Source organism: Rutidosis leptorrhynchoides, chromosome 2, assembly GCF_046630445.1.
Source record: "Rutidosis leptorrhynchoides isolate AG116_Rl617_1_P2 chromosome 2, CSIRO_AGI_Rlap_v1, whole genome shotgun sequence".
NCBI lineage: Eukaryota > Viridiplantae > Streptophyta > Magnoliopsida > Asterales > Asteraceae > Rutidosis > Rutidosis leptorrhynchoides.
The window spans coordinates 593593451-593609049 of record NC_092334.1 but is presented as its reverse complement, the minus strand read 5'-3'; the positions used below and the strand labels follow the sequence as shown (position 1 = coordinate 593609049).

Here is a 15599-nt window from a genome sequence, read left to right as displayed (position 1 = left end):
CAAAACTGTTTTCCTAAATGGCGACCTAAGCAAGGATGTATATATGGTTCAGCCGGAAGGGTTTATGAATCCTAAGCATCTTAATAAAGTATGCAAGCTTCTAAAATCCATTTATGGATTAAAGCAAGCATCCAGGAGCTAGAATCTTAAGTTTAATGAGAAAATTAAAGTGTTTAATTTTTCTCAAAACCAAGATAAGCCCTGAATTTACATTAGAGCTAGTGGGAGCAAAGTAGTCTTCTTGATCTTATATGTTGATGACATATTACTTACTAGAAATAACATTCCAACTTGCAAGATGTCAAGTCTTGGCTTGAAAAATGTATTTCCATAAAGGATCTTGATGAAGCTACTTATATTATTGGAATGAGGATCTATACAATAGATCCAATTGGCTTATTAGTTTGAATCAAAGTACATACATTATCTTGCAGAGATTTAGCATGCAAAACTCCAAGCATGGAGCTTTGCCAATGCAAAAGGGCATAACCGTGAGAAAGTCTCAAAAGTCCTATCACAGCAGATGAGATGAGACAAATAAAATGTATCATATATGCTTCGGCTATATGATCCATTATGTATGCCATGATATGTACTATACTCGATGTTTCATTAGTTTTGAGTTTGACGAGTCATTGTCAACATAATCCAGGTGAAGTATATTGGATTGTTGTTAAGACTATTCTTTATTATTTGCAGAGTACTAATGATATGTTCTTGGTTTACGGTGGTTTGGAAGAAGAGTTAAGTATTAAGTTTTATACTGATTCTAGTTTCCAAACTGATCAAGATGATTCTCGATCCAGTCACATTGTCTTTGTCATGATGGGCAAGACAGTTGATTGGAAGAGCTCTAGGCAGAGCACTATTGAACAATCTACAACAAAAGCAGAATACATTGTTGACTGAGAATCTGCTCAGAAAGCTGTCTGGATAAGGAAGTTTGTTGTTATACTCAGAGTAGTACACAACATTTAATCTTCTATAATATGTACTGTGATAGTTCTAGTGTTAATATACTTTTGAAAGAATCACATGTACATAAAAGTATCTGGCACATTCTTCAAAAGTTTTGACTACATTCATTAAGTCATTAAGAGGAATGATATTAGTATTCTTAAAGGTTCATACAAATGATAATGTGGCTGACCCGTTCATGATGCATAACAAGCATGATGATCATTCTAGTAATACTGGACTTCGTTATGCTGCTGATCTTTTTCATTTGTAATTTTAGTATTTTGAATATTTTTGGAACATTAAGCAGTTTTATATTAATGAATTGATAAATAGCTGGTATGATCATTTTCATTTATATCACTGTGTTCTATATTAGCATGTTTAATCCATGAATAATTGTTGATTATTCAAAATCTCCATAATCGGTCATGTTATGGGAATAACATGAATTAAGATTAATGTGAAATTTTGGTTATATTCATTGATGATGAATAGTTAACTTGTTGAGACCAAAATTCATATGTATTCATTGATAATGAATATTGGAATGACCCAACCATGAGATGTCCACTACATGGATCGTAGTCAGTAGTAAATCTTTTAGTGATTATGTTTTTGTGTCCTTAGACTTGAGATGCACGCCCGTCTTGATGAGTGTAGCATTGTATTTTAATATGGTTAAACGCTGTCCTGAATAAGGTTGTTATAAAAGCCATTATTAGGTATAATGTAAAGCTCGTGATAGACACGTGTATGCAATATAGGATTTATTCCTCTAAAATGTTTGGAGTTAGATACTTTTTGAGCTCCTCGGTGAATGAATAAGATATTTGTGTGGTCGCACCCAGATGTAATTAAGATGATACTTAATTAATTTGGTGATCTATTTCAGTTCTACGATCGAGAAACAAAATTGTTAAACAAATGAGAATGACCGATGATCTATATCTCAAGTTTAACTAAAGTATCTGAAACAAAGAACGAATGACATTTAAAACTTACCACAAACAGTTTCGAGAAACTACCCTCACATGAATTTGGGAACAATGACGTGTTGCTAGACGCTTACCATTGTTTGTATAGTTACTTGGTGTTGTGTCATGCACAAGTGGGAGTTTGTAGAATTAATGTGTAAGGTACAACATATAACTATATGACCAACTTCATTTGAGCCTTCGGGGTCACACACATATACACCGAGACTTCAAATAAAATATATATATGATGTATATATATTACTCAAGTAACAAAATAGTAAATCGAAATTAATTCATTTACTATTCATATGAATAGTAAATGAAACGAAATTAATTAATTTATTATTCACATGAAATCGACATGATAGAAATTATTAATTATAAGTTACATAACATACCACTAAAGTATTTGAGAAATAAGACTTTTTAAAACCAAATCAAACGAAATATGATATTACAGACAAAGAAATCAAAAACAATATATTCTTTTGATTTGCTTTTTGCTACCAAACAAACAGAGTATATCATATATTCATATATATATATGATCGTTGGGTTATGAGATCAGTAAGAGAGAAGAGAGGAAAAATAACATATTTGTTTTGCTTTCCTTTGATAAATCTCAACATACACATACAGAGTATTATCGATTAATGTATTAATATAATTGGATTATATTAATACGATATTTGAGTTTGGACTAGCATCCATTGACGGTCGTTTGAAGTGTAGTGTGGACTATCCAAAGAGACAGTCATACTTTTAATCGTAAGTTTCTCTCCGTCTCATCAATTTCTCCAAGAAAGGTATATCGTTAACTTCTCTTTTGTTTTATATTCATGACAATTATTATGGTGTAATTGGATCATTGGGATAAATTAATCGTGTGCATATTTCACTAAATATATGAATATATAATCTTGTAAATGTTTTTTATGAAATAATAAAAAATTATTATTTTAACTATTCGCTGCGTTAATCTGAAATTGATAAAAGTATACACGGTTTTTCAACAATGACTACTGCTACATGAGAAAAAGTTACAAAAATATGTGTCAAATACGAAAAGTGTTACTCCCTGTATTAACGGAAATGAATAAACGAGCACTCACACTTGGAAGTGGCATGTGATATGTGACTTCACCACCAATGAGTGATCAATAATTAATTTATAATCTTTTACTCCTTCCTCCCATATTAATAGTTCACGAACAAAAATACACAGTTTAAGAAAATGTCATAAAAGTATAGTATTATCTATTTACTTTCGAGTTTTCCCCTTATATTTTCTTTCTCCTTTAATCTTATCTACATACATTAAGGGCATAATAGAACTTAAGCTTCTTATTTTTTTCTATTTATAAAAATAAACTATTAATTTAGAACATCTCAAAATGAAATTCTGGACTATTAATATGAAACGAAGGGACTACTTCGTATAATAAATCATCTATGATAACCAATGAAATACGTAATAATTATCCATAAAGTAGAAAGAATTAATGATCACGTCCGTCATTTCATCCTCGACTTGTCTTTGACGATATTTTTTGTTGTAGGCTCCAATGGTAGCTATATTGCATTATCTTTTTTTTTTCTTCCTATAATTTATTTTGAAAATAACGAATATCATATCATATCAAGTCAATGTAAAACATAAAGTTAAAATTTTATTGTATTAGTATTAGTAAATTTAAAAAGAGATTAGAGTAATAAATGAGAACAAATTTAAGAGTTCAAAGATATTTAGTAGTTATTTTTTTAAAGTGATTAATTATTATATGACAGACATAAAGACTAACGCGAATAGCTATTTTAAGATGAATGAGTATTTGTTTTTGCTATAGCTTTGCTACTGACATGATTCCGAGAAAGACGACATTCCATGTTGTTTTTAATTTTTTATAGAAGAAGTAAGTTGAAAAGAAAATGATAGGAAAAACATATTAGAATTTGGGCCGTGAAAGTGTATTAGACTAGTTGTACCGCTAGCGGTAATGTAACAATGTGGTGAAGTTTTATAAGGATGGCAGTAATGTGACAATGTGATGAATTTCATTAAGGATGGCGTGAGGCTGGAAAACTTGGATCTCGGGAAGATTTCGTTTAGACATTTTTGGGAGATCTCGGCATTTGGGAAAGATCTCGGGTAGATCTCGAACATTGACTTACGTTGACTTTTTAGTTTTTTTAATATAAATAATTAAATATTGTACATTTATATACATTTTTACAAATATTTTACAAGAATATTCGAGAAATGAGCGAGAAAAAACAAGCAATTACGAGATTTTACGAGAAAATCCGAGAAATGAGCGAGAAAATCCTAGAAATCGTGGTTTTGACCAAATTTGACCCCGTTGACCGAGAACTCTCACAAGATGAATATCTCGTCTCGGTTACCTTCCATAAACGAGATCTAGAGAAAATTTCGGGGAGAAATAAAGAGATTTACAACACTTATGACGGTAATGTGACAAACTTGATGCTAAAAAATAAGTATTGTGTAAAGGGTGATGGCGGTGCAAATTCTACGTTTAAAGAAAAAAAACACATTTTTTATTTTTATTATCATGTTTTATTTAATTAAAAAGAATACTATAAAATAAATTAATATAATCATCCACATACGTATAAAATCTATACGTAAATAAATTCATATAATCTAATTACTAAAGTCCTAAAATCACATTAATAAAATACTAAGAAGATATAATAACTTAATAGTCCTAAAAATATATAATAAAAAATAATTATTATAAGTACGAAATGCGAACGAAGGTGTCAAATGTTATTGGTGAGGTTGTCCAATAGTTTCTCATGCACAGTTATGTCTCGTATTTCTGTGTCTCTTGCATTACGCTCCATTCGCCGATTCCTTAAAAAGTTTGGCCAATTTTCTTCTTTGTTAAGCATTTCTTCCTTGAACGAACTAACTACAAACCTGTTATCCTCATGTATGGTGTTGTGTAATACGACAGAAGTGTACAAAATTCATCTCATCTTATTCCTAGTGTGTGAGCGTCCTAACATCTATAATAATAAAAATCTACTTAGAAGAACACATGTTCGTTCAACATGCATCCGTGTACATTTTTGAAACCTTTAGAATTTTGCATGTGACACATCAGTTAGAGACAAAAATGTTTTGACAAGAGTTTCCTAATTAAGATATATATCAAAGATAATAACATTTTGTGTGGTTATGACCGTTTACACTAAACATCGCGGATAGAGAGGTGTAATTTTTTTATGGAATCGAAGGTTTAAAACGTTAATGTCGTTGTTAGCTCCTACAAAGTCAGAAAATGCATGTCATATATACATATCGTGCGAAGTAACAACTTCAAGTATTAGTGTCTGGTGGTTTTGATGACCACTAGTGAACTGGCCTTTCAATACAACCAGATAAATCTTCCATTCTCAATGCATGCAGACGGTGGTTCCAAGCATCATTTTAATACCAAGTTTTTTATTCATGAACTCTCTATAATCGAACAATATCCGTAATCATTTGTTCCCTCATATGTACATCATTATCATTATATAGTTTAAAACACACCTACAAAAGTTTTCTACACACAATGTTGCTTCTCATTTTTTAATACTCGTCAAACACATCCGCTAACGTAATATACGCCCACTAACGTATGGAAAATGTAAACTTTTATATTGTTTTAAACCATAAATGATCAAATCCATTTATAAAAGATTAAAATGATCTCAATTAAATAATTACAAATATGGTGCACGATTCGTAGAAATAATTAACGACGGGTCTAAAAATGCCTTTTAAATACGTTTGGAGGATACCTTGACCGCTCGACAAAATAGTCATCCCATAACCGTTCAGCAGCACTTTCACGATATATGTGAATATAGATTTGATAGCGAGGTGTTCAAGTACTTGAATTTTCATTGGCTTCTAAATGAAGCTCTTTGGCGTATAGTCACAATATGTTTACACTATTTCATCGTTCGATGAAGAACACAAATATTTGATATTAATTGCATAATTTTATGTATGAAAATTGTATGCATTATTGAATAAACTACAACAACAACAAACTCCAATACCACATGAGTGATTATGGGAGATGTGAGATGTAGACAACCTTCCCCTATCCGAGAATAAAAACAAGTTATTTTTCCACTAAGAGTGAAATGTATGAAGTAGTATTCACAGGCAAAGAGTAAATTAATTTATTATTTATTTATTTATTTAACGATAACAATACCGTAAGTTATTATTATTTTTTATTGACGTTAGACCTGAGTCACATCACTCTAATCAAGCAACACGCTCGTGAATTGTTGCGTGTTGGGTTCAAGCACACCACGAAATTTGGAACCCAGCATGCATATGCCGCTCTATTGACGTGTTGGTGGGGTGCTTCCGGCACTTCAATGTCTAGCACACGCATTGCTAATAGTCTTACGAGATATGTTTAAGCCAGTCTACAATACATTCTATCGCACTTAATCAAATGTTTGTTAAAATTAAACTTCTTATCAGGGATAGAAAGCAATAGTTTGATCAAGAAGATGTGAATACTAAAGTTGGATGCTTTGATACGCGAGTAGTGAAGATATTGTTTGGAGGTGGTTGGCCTAATAGAACGGAATTTAGCTATGTTAGGTCCTTTTTATGTCATTTTATTATTAGATAGATATATATATAGCTTGTAAATAACACAAAATGTTTGATAAAATGATTCGTTGGATAAAATCAAATCATCAATGGCGAAAAGGACCGCATTAAACATAGGGTAAGAATGCTTATTCAAACATAATTGTTAATTACTTAATTATTAGTACACCATTAATGGTCAGGAAGCAAAATTAAATATATGGAGAGAATATGTAATCATATCAGTTAACTCAAGTTTTTTTATTTTAAAAATCCCAATAAAATTAGCCATTGGTTACAATCCTGAATTTGGTTGGGTATGTCTGCACGAGACGATGTGAACCATTGATTGGTCAAAGGGTTGCAACCTATGTACTTCATTTTTGCTTTATTCTTTATTTGTTTCCTTAAAAAGTTATAATTTTTAAGAGAACACGACACGTGATTTAAGAAGCATTTGATCCATTGTTTCTCCTGTGTTAGGTTGTGATATTTCCTTAAAAGAAACAATGACGGAACTCTTCATCTCTTGGATTTGATATATGTTTTCCAAAACAAATAATATAATAGAATCTAGATAAACATAATTAGTAAGAAAACGATTGACATAAATCTAAACGAACTCGAACAAAGAATTTTAGATATCTCAAACTATACGTGTGATCAATGCATAACATCTTCTTACTTAAGAAGGAACGATCAAATTCTTCTCTTATTTGAATAACAATTTAAAGAAAACTCTTTGCTACATAACATCCGCTCATAAGACATTCTAATGCTCAATAGAGGTATTAGGTTTAAACTTTACACGATTAAATTACTTTAGATAACTATATGGCATCCATTATATTTGAATTAGTACTTTTCAACACTTCACAATAAATAGGATGTGATCTTATAGTTGTTGACTATTAGAGAAATAACTTAAAACATCATAAGGCGGCATAAGGCATAAGGCATAACAAAAGCCGGTCAAGTTGGAGACATCATCACTACATTGTAGCACGTTTCGTGCAATTTCGCAAAAATATCAAGAGTTACATCAACTATTACAACATAGTGTTATTACAGCCTCACTAATTCCCAACACCCAGCCCAATGATAACAGTAAAGAAATAAGAACAATCCACAACACAAGAATTTAACGTGAAAACTCCAAAACAGGAGAAAAACCACAGGCCTTCAAAGAGAGAAATACACTATAGACAACTCTCTTAAACCAACTACACTCTCCAAAGTATTTAACTAAAACAACTCCCAAACAAATGTAAGAAAGAAAGAAATAATCAAATACTTAAAGTGTATTGATTTGTGCAAGTTGGAATGATGCCCATGACCTCCTTTTATAACCAAGCAAGTCCCCTCCAACTTTTTCCTCCCACCTATGTGGGATAACATCCTTCACAAATACTATGCAACCATATCCCATTCTTCTAATCAAAACTATATCCAACACATAGCTAGATCAATATGGACAACTAAATGTGCAAGTGGTACTTTACATATACTCCGTACTAAAGGTTGATGATATTATAACCGTACAATGCACCAACACAAGTACTCAGGGCTCCACCCAAATACCAAGTAAACCTTTACATGACAAATTCGTAAAACTAACACGATTTTTCACATAGAAAATTGTAACAACAATATCCAGTCCTACGAATGTGAGGTAAAAATTATGTGAGATGTAGACAATCATTACCCTACAAAATCATAATATCATAAGATCAAGACTCATATATTAATAACCATAATACGATAAAAAAGGTTATTATTACACTTAGGGGTTGTTTATTTTTATTTTGTATTAAGTGTTGTTTTCATTGACTCTGTTTGGAAATGGATCTTTGTTTCTATGTCTCCTACAAACAGATCATATTTCATATTAAATGACAATAATTTTATTTACTGAATTAAGAGTTGTACGGAAATAAATTATTTAATGGAAAGTAAACAGACCCTTAATAAGTGTGGAATGTAAATAAATAAGAAAATAACATTTTTCTTTCTTTTATGAAAAATAGAACAGGGTAAATAAGGGTGGCCATAGTCAACTTAGGAAGGGTTTTTTAGGTTTTCAAATGAGGACGAGATTTACTCAGTTGTGCGCTGTTAACTCAATTTTTCAATGACTATTTTCAACATTTATCATTATCACCTCAAGATGTGCCGCTAGTGTATTTAACCTCTTACATGTTAATCGCGTCTTACTCGTGACATCTAGTAACCAAATGCCCAAACAAGCAGCTTAAAAAAATAATTAAGCCATTTGGTAGTGGAAATCTTGAGGCATCTTCCACTCAACAGGAATACCCTAAAAATTTGATAAGAAAAAAATTCAAAACAAAATCTTCAAATATAAAGTTAACACAATCAAACATAGAGAGCATTTTTTAACTAAAAAATTATAAACTAAATGCTGATACTACATGAGTCAAATTAATCCCATCCACAAACTCTTCATACCAGCCTAAAATGAAACTATATGATCAGCAACCACAACATATATTTTGCAATAAAAATCACTAATCCTAAAAATTTAATAGTTGTACCACATAAACAATCTTTCAATGTGTACATTAGGTGCCTCCTATTGACAACGACCGTTAATTATCTTTTCGCACATTATATCAGTATCTAAAAACTTTAAACACAAAAATGGTACCAAATATATAGTTCTCATTCTTATGAGTAGTATAAATAGCCCTCTATATGAATACTACATTGTCCAAGCAAACCACCTTAATCCTAAATTCACCTTTAAACCTTCTCTTCTTGACAATATTTGAAGTTCTTAAAATTCCAACAAGAAAACATGCTTGTCATACTGCGGTTGGCTGTAGGATTGATGGGTATCTTTCGATAATTTTATAAACTTCTTCGTTATTATTTGAACATATGAATCTCAAATAGTAGCTCTAAAAATTGGTAACATATTTGCAGGGAATGCTGCCTCATTTTTACTATATGCTGCTCCCATGTAAGATACATACCATTGTTTATATTATTAAAATTCAACTAAAATTAATGGAACATTGTTTAGATTTCTAACTAACATGAATTTTGTTTTGTTTTTTTTTTTGTGAAGAATGACTTTTGCTAGGGTCATAAGGAAGAAAAGCACAGAAGAATTTTCTGTTGTACCTTACGCCGTTTCGTTGTTGAATTGTTTGATGTACACATGGTATGGTTTGCCTGTTGTAAGCTATAAATGGGAAAACTTCCCAATGATCACCATTAACGGCCTCGGTATCCTTCTTGAGCTATCGTTCATCATCATCTTCATATGGTTTTGTTCACCCAAACAAAAGGTATGTACATTTTGATCACTGACATGCAGTAAGAAAAAAAAGAAATACTTAACTTGATATGTGGGGTTACGATTGCAGTTGCAGGCCGGGGTGATGACCACTGCAGTTATAATCATCTTCACAGCCGTCGCTCTAATATCAACTTTTTTATTCCATGATCACAAAACAAGAAAAGAATTAGTTGGAGGTGTGGGACTTATTGCATCGGTAGGCATGTATGCCTCTCCTCTTGTTGTCATGGTGAGTACTCAAATGATGAATATTTTACTCCCTTCGTACCACAATAACCGTCTCATTTGACTTTTAAAAGTATTTGTTTCACAACTTTAACTTTAAGTTGTGAAAGAAAGACTTTAAAAGTCAAACTGTGACCGTTATTTCGGGACGGATAGAGTGTTTTTATTTTTAATGTATTATTAATATTAATTATTTAACTACATGTATTTTGAATTCCGAACATGTATTTAGTTGTTAAATTTTCTTTGCAGAAAAAAGTAATTCAAACAAAGAGTGTGGAGTATATGCCATTTAGCTTGTCCTTGTTCTCATTTATTGCTAGTGCATTATGGATGGCTTATGGACTTTTAGGCCGAGATCTTATTATAGCGGTTAGTACTACGCAAACCCATCGTCTTAATAGGGTGTTTATTAAGTTTCCTTTTTTTTTAATCAAACACTGATATTCTGGAAATTTTGATGATATACCTTGAATTTTCAGGCTCCAAATCTGGTGGGGGCACCACTAGGGGCATTGCAATTGGCGTTGTATTGCAAATACCGAAACAGAGTAATGGAGGAGCCGAACTCTGCAGAAGAATGGGATGTTGAGAAGGTTGATCAGAAAAGCAACAAACAAGATATGCAGATTGCAGTGGTTGCAATAAATCATGATAACATTAATGAAAAACAAACTCCTGATCGGCTATAGACTATGCACATCGTATTTCATTAGCAGAGAAGAATCAATTTAGAGGATGAATTATAACAGAAGTAGCATTGACTCGCGGTGCTATAACTTAAATCCATGTTATGATAATAATAACTATATCTATATATTAGGTAATTGTTCTTTTAATAGTTCAATTTAGTGTTTTATGTAACCTATCTCATTTGATGATCAAGTTATTTAACTTTCAGTAATATATATAGTTCTCCAAATGTTGCATAGTCAATAACTACCCAAAAACTAGATTGCTAACACAATGCTCTTCGAAAAAATAGGCTTAACGGAATAAGGATTATTATTGGAATAAGGATCATTATTCGAAATAATGATAAAGAATGTGAGTACTATTTTATGGACCACGAGCCCACAACATTAAATGCTTATATCAGGAAAGAATACTTCCCAAGTATAAGGTGCTATGATGTGTCACCTTAAGCAGATGCACAACTGATCAACATTTAACTTTATTACAAACCACTTTTATGGTAGATGTACATAGTACTCATATAACAGTTGTACAGCAAGATAAGGTAACATGGGGACGTGCATCATATTTAACAATAATTCGTACAGTATACGATTAAGTCATATAATTTCGATGACAAGTGTTCTTTTGTACCACACTGTATAGGTGTCTAAGATACTGTATTATATTTGTGCAATTCTGTGTATTTAATTGTGAGGTAGTCAACTCAATATATATGAATATATAGTCAAATATTAATCTTAGACTAGGAAACCAAACAAACCTTAACTAAAAACTGAATTGAATACCTTTCTAACCAGCAAAGACTTGGATTTGTATGTGGATTTTTGAGCAGTTTATATATATATTTCCCCTTCTAGAGAAACCCGACCAACTTAAATAAAAAACTCCACCAAGAATTCTTATAAAATGTCAAGAATGACAAAATTTGGTGCACAAAGCATCAAAATATCTACATATTTAAGCGTTAGAACAGAACAATAATACAGACATATATAATAAAAGTAGAATAACAAAGCAAAGTGGCAATGATGGCATGACAAGGACAAGAATTATAGCCTCATAGGATATAAAGATTTCGAGCAAATATACGGAGTAATATTTAATGGTCAGTTTCAATTATAAAAGTGACCTGTTATATACATGTTAGGTGCTTTCATAGGTACATAAAACACTCTCCATTTGTATGCAAGGTTCCAAAAATCGCTACTCGGGGATACTCGGTCAGGACTTTTAAGAGAGTACTTGGAATGGATGTTGACCAAGTTTGACTTTGACCGATTTTGGCCGAGTAGTCGCCAAGTAATTCTGAGTTCTGCAACACTGTTTGCATTATGTAGTACATATTCAATATTAGGTGCTCAAGGGTTGCAAAATTTAAGCGATAGCGTGGTGTGATCTACGGAGTATCGGAACTAACAAATTTCATTACCGACCTCAACCCAACTACAACCGGGATCCTTCGTCACTTTCAAATCCCTCAAAATCCGCCTCACTTCAATTTTCTCGTTCCATTTCCCGACGCCAGAATACAAATTAGACATAATCACGTACCCAGATGTAAGTTTCGGGTCAATATTGACCATCTTCTGCGCAACCCTTTGACCAACTTCAAGGTCAAGCCATAACCAACATGCTTTTAGTAATGCTCCCAACAAAACCCCATCCGGCTCAAACGGCATTTTCATAATCACTTCTTCTGCTTCTTGAATACGCCCCGATTGACCAAGAAGGTCAACTACATATGTAAAGTGTTCTATCGTTGGTTCTATTTTATAAAAGTCTTTCATTAGATGAAAGTACCTCATTCCGCAATCAACCCAACCTGCATGAACACAAGCAGACAAAACAGCAGTGAAAGTTGCCCCGTTTGGTTTGACTCCTTCGTTGACCATATTATCAAAAAGTAAAATCGCTTCAGACGACATTCCGTTATGTGCATTTCCGTTTATCAAAGCCGTCCATGCAGCTACATTCGGATTTAAAATGTCGATAAACGATAATTTAGCATCGATTATGTTCCCGCACTTTGAGTACATATCGACTAGGGCGGTCCCTACATATACATTATGTGCTAACGGTGTTTTAGCCGATTGCGCGTGAAGTAATTGTCCCATTCGAAGAGACCCGAGGCACGAACATGCATGAAACAAGCTAGAGAAAGTTGATCTCGATCTTTCCACGCGTAATCTATGCATTGTTATATATAGTTTTAATGCGTTTTCGTGTTGGTTGTTGTGTATATAACCTGATATCATTGAATTCCATGTTACAGTATCTTTTTCTTCTTTTGCTATTTCAAAAAGCTCCAAAGCTTTATTCAAATCATTATTTCTGTAATAAACCGATATCATGGTATTTATAGAAGCTATAACTTTTTTAGTCATTTTGTTGAATAGCTTTATCGAGTCGTAAAATCGACCAACCAACGAATAGGCCTTGATCATCAAATTATAAGTCGTCGGATCTTTTGTAACTAATCCATTAAATACCATCTCGGCTTCTTCAACCCTACCCGTTTCTAGGAGCCCTTCGATTAAAGAATTTGAATCAGAAACGCTCGGGTTTAATACACCAACGTAAGCCCTTTTCGCGGCGTCAATTTCTCCACAAGCACAATAAAACTCAATTAGGGTACTTGTAATCGAGTGTTCAAACTCGTATCCATATTTAATGGCAAGGGCATGAATAGTTATACCCTCTTGCAAACGAGCTAACCGACCGCAAGCCCTTATCACACAGTCGAAAGTGAACTCGTTGGGCTTGGTTTCACCCGTTCTTCTCATTAAACAGAACAACTCCAAAGCCTTTTTAAAGCCACCGTCGATCTTCGAAAACCCCGAAATTAGCGCAGTCCATGCAACAGTATCACGAGCAGGCACTTTTTTAAATACTTTCATAGCATCGTCTAACATGTTACAGTGAACGTAACACACTACCATCATGCTCCAAACCAAATCATTCTCTTTATGTAGGATATCAAACACCTTCCTAGCTTCTTGAATCGCAAAGCAATTCGCGTAGAAATACAACAACACGCTCCCTACACGCTTATAACTTTCAAAGCCACATTTCAGAACTAGGCCATGAAGCTGCTTACATGAATGAAACAAATGTAAACGAGCACAAGCACTTAACCCAGAACATAAAGTTGCATCATTTAGCTTTACACTATCTGAATGCATAGAAGAAAGTATGTTAAGAGCTTCATCATACATTCCCCATTTAGTATATGCAGATATCATAGTGTTCCAAGATACAACTGTTCGTTGGGGCATTTCATCGAACACCTTGCGGGCAATGTCAAGTTTGCCGTTTCTTGAATGGCTTGTTATGGCCATGTTTGTAGATGTTATGTCGTATTTGACACCATAATTTGGAGCAGAGTTCTTTAATTTTGTGTAGTCGTGATACTTTGATTGGTGCCATTTCCATCGGTGATGCTTCCATGTCCCTGCAAACCAAGACTTCGTTGACATGAGTATTATCAAATCAAAACTAAATTACACGTAGACTTGAGCGACCAATCAGAATTAATCCGTATTATTTATTTACTGTGCAATTCATATTTCGTTGAGGTGACAGTTTCGTGAAAAATGACTTTGTTACGGAAAGTGATATTTTCACTTACAAAATTAAAGACAGATAGATTACAAATCAATAAACTAAAAAGTACATAAAACTAAATTCTTAAACTACGCGTGATTCTCATTCTCCTTATTCTCGTCATCTAAAATTTATATGTAATTCTTAAATTTGCAACGAATCCATGCTTTCATCTTGTTCATGCATTTTTAAACTTGTTGCATATAAGAAAATGCTCTTGTTCAGTTGGAAGAGATATCGAGGCGGGCCAAATTGATGGAGTGCGAAGTTCGTATTAAACAAGGATTCCTAGCAGAAGGTCCATCGAGATCGGGATGGATCTTATCGCAACCGAGATGCTTGTCATCGAGATCGGGATGGCTTCCATCGAGACTGTGATGGATGTCCGGCCAGAATTGGATTTGGATTAGGACTTCATATTGTGTTCGTATTCGTCTTAGTTTAGCGCCATAATCTGTTGCATGTACCTGTAGCCTGGTGCACGAAAATTAATAGTTAAAATATCTGGTTTGCACCCGTGGAGTAACTCTTCTCCGTGTTTTGTAGTTGAGATATAACCACGTTAAATCTCGTGTCGTTTATGCATTTATTTTTCGTTCGTATGCTTTAGCTATTTCATTTATCGTTTGTGGGTGAGTGATTGATTTAAATCACTCGTCTTGTTGGGTCCAATAATCTTGACAATTAGTATCAAAGCTTAGGCTACGTGTTTACGGGAACGGGTTCTAGGGATTTGTCTTGCAACATTTATCAAGATCGGGTTACTTAGTTGGAGCTGATGCTTTCACCTTCATGTTTACTACTTCCACCATAATTATATGTCTCTCTTCCAGTTATAACCCTGAATAAATTAAAACAAAAAGCTTGTGTAAGGTATTCATTAAGGGTATTTAAGTAACTTTAGGTGGAAGAAGTAATGGTAATGGTGGAAATATCATTCCCCCGGGAAACTCATGGGGTATGTCTATGTATCCGGGAGAGTTGATCACATCGGTATTCGGGTAACGGTTCTGAAAAGTCATGATACAGTTGGTCGCGACAATTGTATTATGATGGTGGTTTTTCTTTGCAAAGGGTTAAAGAGTCAGGGGTCAGGTCGATGGTATCGTTGCGAAGATATTTTCCTTAAGATCCGGGTAATGGGTCGGGTTCTTGTTCCTCGCTATCCCGTGCGAAGGAA

General features: G+C 33.3%; 2 protein-coding genes across 2 annotated transcripts; one reads left to right on the top strand and one right to left on the bottom strand.

Moving 5' to 3' along the window:
* The first annotated feature begins 9304 nt into the window (after positions 1 to 9304).
* Positions 9305 to 11017, top strand: LOC139893357 (bidirectional sugar transporter SWEET3). Its single transcript, XM_071876517.1, has 6 exons — positions 9305 to 9422; positions 9514 to 9550; positions 9659 to 9881; positions 9960 to 10121; positions 10370 to 10489; positions 10600 to 11017. Exons 1-6 carry the CDS (start codon positions 9386 to 9388, stop codon positions 10807 to 10809), a joined length of 789 nt encoding a protein of 262 aa, XP_071732618.1. The 5' UTR covers positions 9305 to 9385; the 3' UTR covers positions 10810 to 11017.
* An 825-nt stretch (positions 11018 to 11842) lies between these two features.
* On the bottom strand, positions 11843 to 14398 carry LOC139893356 (pentatricopeptide repeat-containing protein At2g22070-like). The gene has a single exon (XM_071876516.1). The coding sequence runs from the start codon at positions 14290 to 14292 to the stop codon at positions 12229 to 12231; it is 2064 nt and encodes a 687-aa protein (XP_071732617.1). The 5' UTR covers positions 14293 to 14398; the 3' UTR covers positions 11843 to 12228.
* Positions 14399 to 15599: the final 1201 nt, after the last annotated feature.